Source organism: Mobula hypostoma, chromosome 14, assembly GCF_963921235.1.
Source record: "Mobula hypostoma chromosome 14, sMobHyp1.1, whole genome shotgun sequence".
Lineage (NCBI taxonomy): Eukaryota > Metazoa > Chordata > Chondrichthyes > Myliobatiformes > Myliobatidae > Mobula > Mobula hypostoma.
In genome coordinates, this window is record NC_086110.1 from 51,081,072 (window position 1) to 51,095,034 (window position 13,963).

The 13,963-nt window shown below is 39.4% G+C and overlaps 1 protein-coding gene across 5 annotated transcripts in view; it reads left to right on the forward strand.

The window, feature by feature from the left end:
* Window positions 1-13,963, forward strand: part of vps9d1 (VPS9 domain containing 1) — an 88,012-nt gene that overhangs the window by 43,183 nt on the left and 30,866 nt on the right. For all 5 annotated transcript variants that reach the window (XR_010020322.1, XR_010020323.1, XM_063067113.1 and 2 more), the window contains exons 10-13: window positions 1,365-1,954; window positions 7,629-7,758; window positions 9,276-9,481; window positions 11,561-11,645. Coding sequence is in view for 3 of the 5 variants with exons in the window: in XM_063067113.1 (XP_062923183.1) it covers window positions 1,365-1,954; window positions 7,629-7,758; window positions 9,276-9,481; window positions 11,561-11,645 (1,011 nt within the window). In the remaining 2 variants the exon portion in view is untranslated. The remainder of the gene's footprint in view (window positions 1-1,364; window positions 1,955-7,628; window positions 7,759-9,275; window positions 9,482-11,560; window positions 11,646-13,963) is intronic.

A 13,963-nucleotide genomic window follows, 5' to 3' on the forward strand; every position in this document is an offset into this window, starting at 1 on the left:
TATATCATTCTAAAGTTATTCTACTGTTTTCAATGGACATTTCAAAAGTATTCTTGTTGGTGGTGGGATGCCTTGATGTTAGCTCGCACATAAGGCTGCAATTCAGTTGCAAATTCTAGTGACTGGTATTGTAGTTGTACTGAGGATTACCAAGAACTGAGCACGACGGCAACAGACTAATTTGTTAGCACTGTTCAGAGTTTTAAAGACTTCTTAAAGTATGTGAACACCTCCAACGTCAACAGTGGACTCGTTTTTAGGGAATTATCCTTGCTTCGTGATTATTAATAATTGTTCTCACCTCAGGGAGGTATGGCTTGTTTGTGCATTTGTCAGATGTCAAAATCACATTCATTTTAACTTTTAATATTTGTTTATTTTTGCCCAATTATTTATCTGTGATATATCACTGCAATATATCACTGAGATGAGCCCAAATAATTCACTGATACACTTCAGGGAAAATTTGAAAGTCCCAAATAGGGTGGAAAAAAGATTTTCTGGAATGGCTACAGGAAAACAGGACATTGAGGAAAGAGAGAGAGAGCTATATAATCTTAGATTGAGGAACTAGGTGTCCTTCTGGGAGTATGGAAGACTGAGAGGAAATTTGATAAGACCATACTAAATAGAAGTAAGCTAAGGCATTCAAACTCTTGAACCTGCTTTGCCATTCAAAAAGATCTTGTCTGTTCTTCCACTTAGCTCCACGTTTCTGCCACATCAAATTTTGCTTGATTCCTATAATATACAGAAAGTTATTGATCTCTGTATTGAATATAATCAATAAGCGAGTCTCCACAGTCTTATCAAGTGATTAAACATCCTATAAATGAAGAAATTTCTCTTCATTTTAGGCTTAAGTAAACTATTCTTTGTTTTGAAACTGACACTGGATTCTCAACTTCCTGGCAAAGGGAAGCAAACATTCGCTCCACTTCTGCTCCATCAAGTATTGTAAGAATTTTGTATGTCAGTAAGGTTACCTGTCACTGTTCTGAATTCTAGAGAGTAGAAACTCAATCTGTCTTCAAATAGCAGTCATATTTACTTTAATTATTTTCATCTACCAATATTAATCTGAGAATATTAGTTTATGGGTATAGTTTTTTGAATAAAATTCCGCAGGATGCAAGATTTTGGAAGGTGTGATGAAAGGTGTAATTAATCATTAAACCGGTGATTCCCAATCTTTTTTATGCCATGGATCATTTACCTCAGTTACCATTAACTGAGGGTCCGTGGACTCCAAGTTGGGAACCCTTGCATTAAACTTATGTTAAGCATACTGTATGTCTGTTTTGTCCTCCTTACCAAGAACTGGCAATTAACTCTAGTTTTGGTCAATAAATTTACTTCTGCAGCTGCTCAGAATATCCAATCACACAACTACTGAAGAAGCTACAGTGCCGGATTTACAGCAAGCTTTACCCTATTGTGAAATCACAGTGCTCAGACCTGGCTAACATTACTGAACTGTGTCCAGGTTCTACATTGTACACATCGCCTGCCCAGTGCCCACTGATGCCAGAAGTAGCATCTTCGTTCAACAGGGGAAGCAGGTTAAAGTCTTCCAAAAGCGCATGTTGCTTGGGGAATGTTCAAGATCAGAGCAAGATAAGTTATGGTGGATTAAGACACAGTTCCTCTGTCAGCTCAGTAGTATCAAGTGAACAGAATACTGCAAGCTCAGATATTAGCAGTCAGAATGCACTGCAACAAAAATTTGCAAGTCAACAGTTCAACCCAGCAGTGAGTGATAGAGCAGATCTGTTGATTGACAAAAACAGCCCTTTTGAAGATTTGGAACACTACATGATGAAGTTTGAGCAACAACCAAGAAGTGTCACAGACAGCCTGACACTAATGACAAATACTGAACATCATCAAATGGAAGCTGTTCCACTGCAAGACCACCTAAAAGATATTGTGACTGATGTGCATAATTCAATTGGTAATATACATTTTTTTATGACTTTCACAATATATTTCCTTGTTCCTATTCATGCATTGGAGAAGGGATTTGTTGGTCGGAGTGAATTGTGCTGCTTGCTCATACTATCATGTTATTACTTCTCGGTTTACATCAGTAAAATATCAAAATCTACATTCCAGCTGAGTCGCAAAAAAACCACAACCCTGATTTCAATGCCCTCACCTTATTGAAATCAGCTACCAGAATGTCCACCATTATAAGACCATAACTTTTTCTCGTTTTTAATTGCACTTTGAGCAGATATGTCCAGGAATGCAGAAGGCAGAGGATCTCTCAGTTAAATGTTGAGAATGATTTAATCAAACACTGAAATGAGGAGCTGTAATAGCATCACTGTTGGGCAAGCATATCATTGATTAGTTTGTGGGACTGATTAAGCCCGGGAGTTGTTTTAAATTTCTAATTCAGATTTGCTAGGAGGCTCGAAAGTTCCTCCAGGCTTCAGAAGGAAACCTTCTAATGCCAGGATTCCCTGCGGTCACTTTTGATGTCTTCTACACTCTCATCTCAACAGCCACTTCTTTCCCTATTGGACACAATTCCTGTAGGTCAGGGGTTTCCAACTATTTTTATGCCATGGATCCCTGCCATTAACTGAGGGGTTTGTGGACCTCAAGTTGGGGTCGAGCCCTACTAAAGGGCTGAAAGCACGTAATCATTAGTGATACAGGAGATGCCTACTGTGTCTGAAATAAAGCTGATGCCGTTTCAAACAACTCAATATCATTATTCAGGATGAGAAGGAATCTTTTCTTGTAATTCTCTCAAATATTATCCATCAGCCAGCAAATTGTATTTTTTTATTGAAGCATCTTACGAGGACTTAATTTTTGTATATTGAAAAAAACAACTTGATTGATTAGCTTTAAAGTATTTTGTGTTATCCCAAAGTTTAGAAAGTTGATAAATAAATGACTTTTTACTTTTGTTTTCTCATTCTCCTTCCTGGGCATTTACTCTTTTTTATTCTTTCCTTCTTCCTGCTCATTTTTTATTCTCTATCACAGTTCCTTGAGCATTCTAATAGGGTTCTAATTGGTTCACCCATTATATACTAATAATACCAAAAGTTATAGAAGGAATCATTCGTCATTTGCCATTTATAAGTTACTTTCAGCTTAGCATGTAGAGATTAAGTTGGCGGGTCTGATTTTTGTTCTCTGTTTTAGAAACATATAACTGACTAATATCGTTGAGGTCCTCTTCGTAAAGAAAAATATTAATATTTAGATAAATAATAGAAATTGATTCAGATTTTTTTTTTGCCATTTTACGCATTCTGTGTTGACACCAGAAACCTGGTGACATTTGCAGTTTGCCCCCAGCATATATAATGCAAATGACATGTTTCACAGTGTTTCAAGTGTTTGATAAAAGCCCCATTTGATAATACAGATCTACTGACGATAGTACAGATCTACTGAACATTGAAGGGTACACTGTGGAAGATTTAAAGCGTGTAATTATATATAGGGAAAGGGGAGAACCACTAGGTGTCACTGCTCTTTCAGGTTTGTAAATTGACAAACATAATTTTGTGCAGCAAGCTGAAAGAAGATGACTGTATGGACCACCTATCCATGAAAATTTCTCAGTTCCTTACCCCGCACCTTGGCCTACAGTTGTTCCTTAAATGATACCCGCTGAACTCTTCTTTCGCCGGCTCTATCTTGGAGCCTACTTCTTCAGCAAGGACTCTCCCACCCCCACCAATGACCCCTTCTCCCATCTTCAACCCTCCTCCTCTTCATGGACACCTCGCTCTGGTCTTCTGCCTGCTCTGGATCTCTTTGTTGCTAACTGCTGATGGGACATCAACTATCTCGACTTCACCACACCTTGTTCCCATTCCAACCTCACTCCTTCCGAACGTTCTGCTCTCCACTCCCTCCGCACCAATCCTAACCTTACTATAAAACCCGCCGATAACGTAGGTGCTGTTGGAGTCTGGCGTACTGACCTCTACCTTGCCGAGGCACAGCGATAACTCGTGGATACCTCCTATTATTTACCCCTCTATCATGACCCCACTAAGGAGCACCAGGCCATTCTCTCCCACACCATCACCAACTTTATCAGCTCAGGGGATCTCCCATCCACTGCTATCAACCTGTAGTTCTCACACCCCGCACTTCCCATTTCTGCCTCCTACCGAAGATCCACAAACCTGCCTGTCCAGGTAGACCCATTGTCTCAGCTTCCTCCTGCCCCACCGAACTCATTTCTGCATACCTCAACACTGTTTTATCCCTCCTTGTTCAATCCCTTTCCACCTATGTTCATGACACTTCTCACGCTCTGAATTTTTTCAATGATTTTAAGTTCCCTAGCCCCCACCGCTTTATTTTCACCATGGATGTCCAGTCCCTATATACCTCCATCCCCCACCAGGAAGGTCTCAAAGCTCTCTGCTTCTTTTTGGATTCCAGACCTAACTAGTTGCCCTCTACCACCACTCTCCTCCGTCTAGCGGAATTAGTCCTTACTCTTAATAATTTCTCCTTTGGCTCCTGTGTAGCAATGGGCACCCGTATGGGTCCCAGCTATGCCTGCCTTTTTGTTGGCTTTGTGGAACAATCCATGTTCCAAGCCTATACTGATATCCATCCCCCACTTTTTCTTCGCTACATCGACGACAACATTGGCGCTGCTTCCTGCATGCATGCTGAGCTCGTCGACTTCATTAACTTTGCCTCCAACCTTCATGCTGCCCTCAAGTTTACCTGGTCCATTTCCGACACTTCCCTCCCTTTTCTTGATCTTTCTGTCTGTATCTCTGGAGACAGCTTATCTACTGATGTCTACTATAAGCCTACGGACTCTCACAGCTATCTGGACTATACCTCTTCCCACTCTGTCTTTTGCAAAAATGCCATCACCTTCTTGCAATTCCTCCATCTCCGCCATATTTGGTCTCAAGATAAGGCTTTTCATTCCAGGATGAAGGAGCTGTCCTCCTTTTTTAAAGAAAGGGGCTTCCCTTGCTCCACCATCAACTCTGCTCTCAAACACATCTCTCCCATTTCACGCACATCTGCTCTCACCCCATCCTCCCTCCACCCCACGAGGAATAGGGTTCCCCTTGTCCTCACCTACTACCCACCAGCCTCCGGGTCCAACATATAATTCTCCGTAACTTCTGCCACCTCCAACGGGATCCCACCACTAAGCACATCTTTCCCTTCTCCCCCCCACACTTTCTGCTTTCCGCAGGGATCGCACCCTATGCAACTCCCTTGTCCATTAGTCCCTCCCATCCCTTCCCACCGATCTCCCTCTCAGTACTTATCCTTATAAGTGGAATAAGTGCTACACATGCCCCTACACTTCCTCCCTACCAACATTCAGGGCCCCAGACAGTCCTTCCAGGTGAGGAGACACTTCACCTGTGAGTCGACTGGGGTGATATACTGCGTCTGGTGCTCCCGATGCGACCTTCTATATATTGGCAAGACCCGACTCAGGCTGGAAGAGCGTTTCGCTGAACACCTACGCTCTGTCCACCAGAGAAAGCGGGATCTCCCTGTGGCCACACATTATAATTCCACGTCCCATTCCCATTCTAATATGTCTGTCCACGGCCTCCTCTACTGTCAAGATGAAGCCACACTCAGGTTGGAGGAACAACACCTTATATTCCATTTGGGTAGCCTCCAACCTAAAGGCATGAACATTGGCTTCTCAAACTTCCGTTAATGCGCCACCTCCCCTTCGTACCCCATCCTTTCTTTCTTTCTTTCTTTCTTTATTTTCTTTCTTTCTTTCTTTCTTTCTTTCTTTCTTTCCCCCTTTTTCCTCTTTTTTTCCTCCCTCTGTCCCGCTCACTATAACTCCTCACCCATCCTCTGGATTCCCCCCCACCTTCTTTCTCCCTAGGCCTCCCGTCCTATAATCCTCTCCCTTCTCCAGTCTCGTGTCCCTTTTGCCAATCAACTTTCCAGCTCTTAGCTCCATTCCTCCCCCTCCTATCTTCTCTTATCATTTTCGATCTCCCCCTCCCCTTCCCACTTTCAAATCTCTTACTATTTCTTCTTTCAGTTAGTCCTGACAAAGGGTCTCGGCCGGAAACGTCGACCGTACCTCTTCCTATAGATGCTGCCTGGCCTGCTGTGTTCACCACCATTTTTTGTGTGTGTTGCTTCAATTTCCAGCATCTGCAGATTTCCTCGTGTTTGCCTGTTACGATTACATTGATTTCCCTTTGATGTGAAGAACTTCCTGAAATGATTCCACAACTGACCAATACGTTGAAATTGTATTCTGTTGTGGTTCTCACATAGCCATATTTTTCTCTATTGTTCATTATCGCATCCTTCAAAGATCACAACTCTCCTAAAGAAAGTCAAAATTCTATATAATATTCCAGCTGTGAACTGACCGAGATTCAATATAATTGAAGTAAGATATTTTCACTCTTGCAGTTAAATCCCTGTTAAGAAAGGAACTGTTGTACTATTTGCCTTTCCAGTTTTCTGCTGCACCTGCACCTTTGCTGTTACTGAACTATGTTCAAGGACACCAAGATCCCTTCATCAACATTTCCAAATATCTCACCATTTAAAATTATTTTTACCAAAATGGATAACTTCACACTTTTCGCATTTATTCCAACTGTCATCTTGTTTCCCACTCATTTAACTTGCCTATATCCTCTTGAAACCTCATCACTACTCACATTCCTACTTAGTTTTGAACTCGGGAAAATTATACTTAATCTTCTTGCCCATCTTGCTGATATAGATTATGATTAGTAAACACTGAGCCATGTGATACAGCTGACCTACCTAAGAAGGAGCCTTTTGTTTTTACTCTGTTTTCAGTGCAAGTCCTGTCAGTCCTACTTCATATTTTAAATCCCCCAAATTATTTATTTAAAGATACAACATGGAATAGGCCCTTCTGGCCCTTTGAACCATGCACTCAGCGACAATGCCTGATTTAACCCTAATTTAATCACAGGGCAATTTACAAGACCAATGAACCTATTATTGGGTACATCTCTGGACTGTGGATGGAAACTGGAGAAAACCCATGCATTCCACAGAGAGGACATACAGATTCCATACAGAGGATGCTGGGATTAAAGTCCGATCTCCAACGCCCTGAGTTGTAATAGTGTTGCACTGCTACACGATGTTCAGCTGCTTTTTTCCGATCTCCTTCATGGAACTGCATCAAAAGCTTCTAAAAACTCAAATGCATTGGTTTTCCCTTTACCTCAAAAGAACTTGAATAGATTCATCAACCATGATTTCCCTTTAATAAATTAATTTCTAAATATCTGAATAATGTAACTTTTGTTAGAGATTCTATCATCCTCCCAACTGCTAGGAAAGCAGATTGGTAGTTCTATGTTTTTCCTCCCACTTAACTAATGGGACCACATCCAATACCCTCCAACTACAGGAACCACCTCAGAGTCTGGAATTTCAGAAAATAACAATGAGAGTTGTCAGTTGAGAACCATGGTCAGAGTTTCCAGAGATGACAGGGTCCATTATACATTCTCATTAAGTAACAAACAGGAACAGTAAGACTGAGAATGCTAAAAGCCATATGTAAGTCAGATATTGTCTTTTCAGGTAATTGGATTCTATTTTAGTTTAACCCTTCTGTACATATTTTCCAACAGACAAATTACTGTCCTTGTGTATTCTGGCCTTTGAACCTCTCAACACTGCGACGGGAAAAGACCAGTGCCTGGCCAGCATCGAGGAGGCTTTGTTCCAGCCTATCTGGGTGTTCCTTTTGGCTCTATTTAGGTATTGCGTTAATGTAAAGTTCACAAAAATGCAAATCTATTTTTAATTTGAAAATATGTAAATAATTAAAAGTTAAAATGATGTAATTTATAGCTTTGCCGAACTCATCACAGAGTTGAGTTGAATTTGGTTACTAAAATGGTTTACTTGTTAAAATTTGTGTTGTAGTAATTGCTGTAAAATTATAGTTGCTCTTTTATTCAGCAAAGAATGTGGTGTTTGATAGAAACCAAATTAGAAATACTGTGTTTCGTAGTTTGAGTTCATTCCATTGAGTAAGGGTGTGCGTTTTCTTGCCAGCTCATTCATGAACAGAATCCCAGTAGCCTAGTCATCAGATTTCAAAAGTCCTTTCTAAATAACTTCATCTCACTGTCTTATCTACAAATTTGAATAGAATTTTTCTTACCCGTGAATCTAAAAATAGCTGACCACAAGGCAGGTTCTTTTGTCTGTCCTTTCACTTAGTGGTTCTCTAGCACTGTCCATTTCAATTTCTTTTTGTTCTATTAACACTTAAAATGATGGTGAAGCAACAAGTTTTGTGTCTCTTTCCTGACTTCTGGAAGAACCTTAGATTAAAACATCAGAATCTAACACGAATTTCAATAGCAAGTTCAGATCTTCAAATGAGGTTGGCAGTATCTAATCTGTTTTTCAAATGTAATGGCTTACTTGGTTTTCCACAATTCTAGGATCCCATAGGCTTAATGTAAATACAGAAGATTTTGGAAAGAAGATAAATGTCTTTATGAAGCTGTCTGTGAACCAGGAGGACAAGGAGGAGTTGTATTTCCCTTTATTTATTAACCAGCAGTTTTGTAGATTAGATCTGCCAGCTCTGATAGATGAAAAGAAAACTCACTGCACATAGGTTTCTAGTCAGGGATCTTAGAAAATAAAAAAAAATGGAAGAAATTTAGAATATTGGATGTCTAAAACTAAAACATTGCAGTGTTACCCAACTGCCCCTCTTAATATCCAATCTGTTGTTTCAAAATTATTAGATTCTAAATAAATTGTCATTCTGACGAGATAATCTGCAGATGCTAGAAATCCAAGTAACACACACACAAAATGCTGGAGGAACTCAGCAGGCCAGGCAGCATCTATGGAAAAGAATAAACTGTTGACATTTGGGGCTGAGACCCTTCATCAGAACTGAAATAACACAGGAACCTGGAGCTCTGGAAATTAAAAGGAGGTCTCAAAACTGGGCGGCATAGATAATGTCGGTGGTCAGCACTTTTTTTTCCTTGGAATGGAATTTTCAAATACTAGAGGGCATAGCTTTAAGGTGAGATGGAAACAGTGTAAGGGAGATGTGGGGGACAAGTTTCCTGCATAGGTACATGAACTTACGGGTAATGGACAGAGATGGATCATGCTCAGGCAGATCAGATTATCATGATCAGTATAGATATAACGAGTTGAAGAACCTGCACCAGTACTGTTCTGCTGTATGTTCTATGAGGAAGTGGAGAATGGTTAAGTTTCATTTTTTTCATTCTTTCTAGAAAAGTGAATACACAGAGGGAAATGGCGCTTGACAAAAGCATGAAGCTGCACAAGTCAGCAGGTCCAGCAGATATTGGTGTTGCAGCTAAACTCTTTCCCAAGGAATCTGCGTCTTCAAATGATTCCTATCCATATGAAGCTGCAGTCAAAGAGTTACGGCTAATAACCAAAGAATATTGTCCACAAAAAAAGCTTGAATGTATTGGTAAGCATTAAAATATATTGACATTCTAATTCTCCTATTGGATGACTTATATTATTGTTATAATTTAGTATTCCAACTGTGTCTATACTGTATGTTTGCAATATTTACTTTTGCTCTTAAAGTTACAAAGGATCAGCTTATAAGAATCTTTGTAGGTGCATGAACTATTCAGCAGATGATTCAACATCTTTGCTAAAACCAGGTTAAGATGTCAGGAGTATAAACTAGAATTGCTTATAAATGATTAGAGTATAATGAAATCTTGCACAAATTATTGAACAAGTAGAACTCCTATAAGTAGCTTACCTTGAGTGGAAAATGAGAGGTAATGAAATGGCAGGGATCAGATGTGCATTAGGAGGCATCTTGAGAGAAAAGAATTAAAGATGAAATTTACAATATGGGATTTGTAGGTAAAGGGTACAAAACATCTGGAAGGGGGAAACATCAAAAAAGCTTCAAATTGGCTTTGGACTCAGATGGAGAGTGGGGAAAAAAAGTTAAAATGGCTCCAGTTGCGTTTGCAAACATAGAAAACCTACAGCACAATATAGGCCCTATGGCCTCAAAGTTGTGCCATATGTGTTCCTACCTTAGAAATTACTAGGCATACCCATAGCCCTCTACTTTTCTAAGCTCCATATACCTATCCAAATGTCTCTTAAAAGACCCTATTGTATCCGCCTCCACCACTGTTGCTGGCAGCCCATTCCACGCACTCACCACTCAGTGAGTAAAAAACTTACCCCTGACATCTCCTCTGTACCTACTCCCCAGCAGCTTAAACCTGTGTCCTCTTGTGGCAACCATTTCAGCCCTAGGAAAAAGCCTCTAACTATCCACACGATCAGTGCCTCTCATCATCTTTTACACCTCTATCAGGTCATCTCTCATCCTCCGTTGCTCCAAGGAGAAAAGGCCGAGTTCACTCAACCTGTTCTCATAAGGTATGCTCCCCAATCCAGGCAACATCCTTGTAAATCTTGTCTGCACCCTTCCTATGGCTTCCACGTCCTTCCTTTAGTGAGGCGACCAGAACTGAGCACAGTTAAACATTATGTTCTTATGATGCTTTGTTGTGGGCAGTCCCTGAGCACTAATTCCTCTTCCCTGTTAATTTGTTTATACAGATAATCTGTAATGTTTCAGTTATACAATTCCAAACTATCCAGAAGTTCCATTCTGCATGTTCTTTCGGTATTGAATGTCATTTCCATATTCTTCTTTGTGGAGTCGAGGAATTTAACTGTATAACCTTGCTCCAATGTTAAATACAATATTGCGCAATATAAATTAGTGTTCATTCTTCTCCAACCTTGTACAATACCGCTGAAGTATTTGACCATATATTTTTGAGTCGGTTATTTAAAACCAAGCCTGGTCACCTTTGCTGAGATCCCGATGTTCTGAAAACAGTATTGTTAAAATACTTTCATTGGGGTGAACTGTAATATCCAACAATGAATTAGGTTAAAATTTTAACATTTTCAAAACTACTCCTAACCTACCCAGTTTTAACTGTAATGTATTAAGAAATGGACAGCCTACCTAACCTTAGGGAGCCAGGTTGTTAACTGTGGTTAGCTGCCTCAAAATTAAGGCAATTGTGAGGTTTAACAATTGCCAGCTAAGAGTTAAGTGCCTTTTACAGACAGTACTCCCTGTGGATTAGTTAGAGTTTTGCCACTGTGGTTATAGTTTCATTATCTCCTATTCAATATGTCCCAAACCCACCCATCCTCCCCACCCCTCGACCTACATATAATTGGTTCAGTGTACGGATTGCCAGTTACTAGTCACAAGAATGCAATAACTGCTTCAATTTATTTCTGCAATATTTTTTGCTTTTCCAAATAATGTACATAAGTGTAATAATTTTTTGAAGAACAGCCTCCAAAAAAAAAGAAATCTTGCTGCAAGGCATAACATTTTGTTTTGCAGATTTCCTGTGTGAATTTTAAAGATACTTGGTTTGCACTAGGTTTTTTTTTCTCTTTTTTATATATCATTAATGTCTTTCAGGTTTGGTGCAAAATTTAGGAAAAATTTAATTTTAACAATACTGTCATATTGTTATAGTGCGAACTCTCCGTCTTATCTGTGAATGCGCTGATCATTACTGCAGTTCTAAGGAAACTGGTACAGTACATGTTACTTCTGCAATGTGAGTATTGTATGTTTGCAGATTAGTAGACTTAAGTGTTTGTCATTCTATCAACTGTCTTTTGGGTAATCTTCCAAAATTGATTGCATGACTCAGTGTTTGTCAGTCAGATCTGGATTGTACAGTCTGCTCAGCTGTCTCAAGTTTTAATACTAATAACATTTTGTTTCCTTGCTGCAAAGACCCAAAAGCTTTTCTGGAAATAAAAATGCTTTTGTTTGCCATATATTCTCATCTTTCCCATATTTGAATCAGACCTTGCTGTGAATCTACAGTCGAGTTTGCCATGTAAACATTTCGATGCTCACCACCACTGAATTCTCGAAAATTTTCTTTTGAAAACTTTCTAGCTCTCCTTGTCACTTAAATCTGCTGAAAGGGTACAGCAGTGAGCAAATTTCAATTAGATTTGCTTCCTGCCACAACAAGCCACTTAAAAATGATGATATTGAACACACACTAAGTGCTGGAAGAACTCAGCATGTCAGGCAGTATTTATGGATGGGAATAAACAGTTGACATTTCAGTCAAGATGCAGCATCAGTCCGGAAGAAGGGTCTTGGCTAGAAGTGTCAGCTGTTTATTCCCCTCCATTGATGCTGCCTGACTTACTGAGTTCCTCCAGCATTTTGTGTATATTGCTCAAGATTTCCAGCATCTACAGAATAACTTATGCTATTAGTTAAGGATAGTGCATCACAATATAGTAGCCCTGGGGCAAACAAGAATAATACCCATCACTTCATTCTCAAACTTTCCACTCTCCACATCAGAAAGAGCAAATTTGTCAATGGAACCTCATTATAAATACTATTTTGTGATCTCCATAAATAAATAAGTAGATCATTTATAGAATGAATACAGAAAATGCTCTAAAAACTCAACAATCAGGTAGTCTATGGAAAGAGAAACATCCAATATTTTGGTAATGCATCCCTTTGTTGGAACCCAAATCATTAACGGTTTCTCTTCCCACAGATGCTGCCTGATTTGCTGAGAGATTTCAACATTTTGCGTTTTTGTTTCAACTTTCTAGCATCTGCCGTTTGCTTCAGAGAATTTAGAGACATCTGTACAAGACTTAGACTATTGTTTGAATTTTTATTCACACCATAGATATGCACTATCAAGTGAACAGTTTGATAATGAAGTTTGCAATGTGCTTTGTGGCAACACAAGAGATTGTAGATGATAGAGTCTGGAGCTGAAAACAAACCGCTAAGGTGTTCAGGTTTCTTCAGCTGTTTCTTGCTTTGTGGCAAGGTTTCAAAAAGTAAACAGATATTGCAGGACTTTACATGAGAGTTATGTGCTTGCTGAATTATAAGTAATAAAGTCATACAGAACAGAAATGGCCCACTGTATCAATAGAGGCCATCAAGTACCTACCTATATTAATTCCATTACCAGTACTTGATTCTGAGCTTCTATGCACAGGCAATTCAAGTGTTCATCTCGACAGCTCATAAAAGTTGTGAGAGTACTTGCCTCTACTTCACACTCTAAAAGTGTATTTCAGATTACAACCATCCTCTGGGAGGAAAGTTCATTCTCAGATCCCATCTGAACATTTACCCTGAACCAATGCCCTTTAGTTTTTGGTAACACACTTATGGGGGAAATATTGCATCTTGTTTACCTTATAACTTCGTGTTCCTCTGTCAGTTCCAATGTCAACTTCCTCTGCTCCAGGGAAAATAAGCCTGGTCTATCCATTCTCTCCTCATGACTGAAATGTTCCTACCCTTAAATAATCTGATGAATCTCATCTACATCCTTCCTGTTTATGGTATACAGGAATATACTCCAACTATTGGTTACCAGTGTCTTAATAATGCTGTACCATCACTATTCAACCTTCACCTTCACCGTATCTAGTGCAGACAACTACATAGATCCTTAGACTTGTGCACTGAGATCCCTCTATTCCTCAACCCAAGGACCTGACCATTCAATGTTTATCTCTTCTCTGAGCTGCTGTTCACAAAGTTCATCACCTATCACTTGTCAGGGTTAAATTTCACCACCATTGTTTGCCTGTCTTGCCATCAGATCAGTATCATCCTGTGCTAATGATTATCCTCCAAAGTGTTATTGATTTTCCTGTTATAATTCTTTACAATTGCTTATATAAAGCTATGCTAAAATTATGACATTATTTCTCTGTGATCCTTTTCAAGATCCCCTTGAAAACATTTGCCACCTTTTATCAGGCTGTTTTTTTTTTGTAATTTACTTCAATGCTATTCTTTGTCTTGACTTACGGAAAAATTAGACTTTTATACTAGTACATATGCAGGTTTTTCTCATTAGAATTT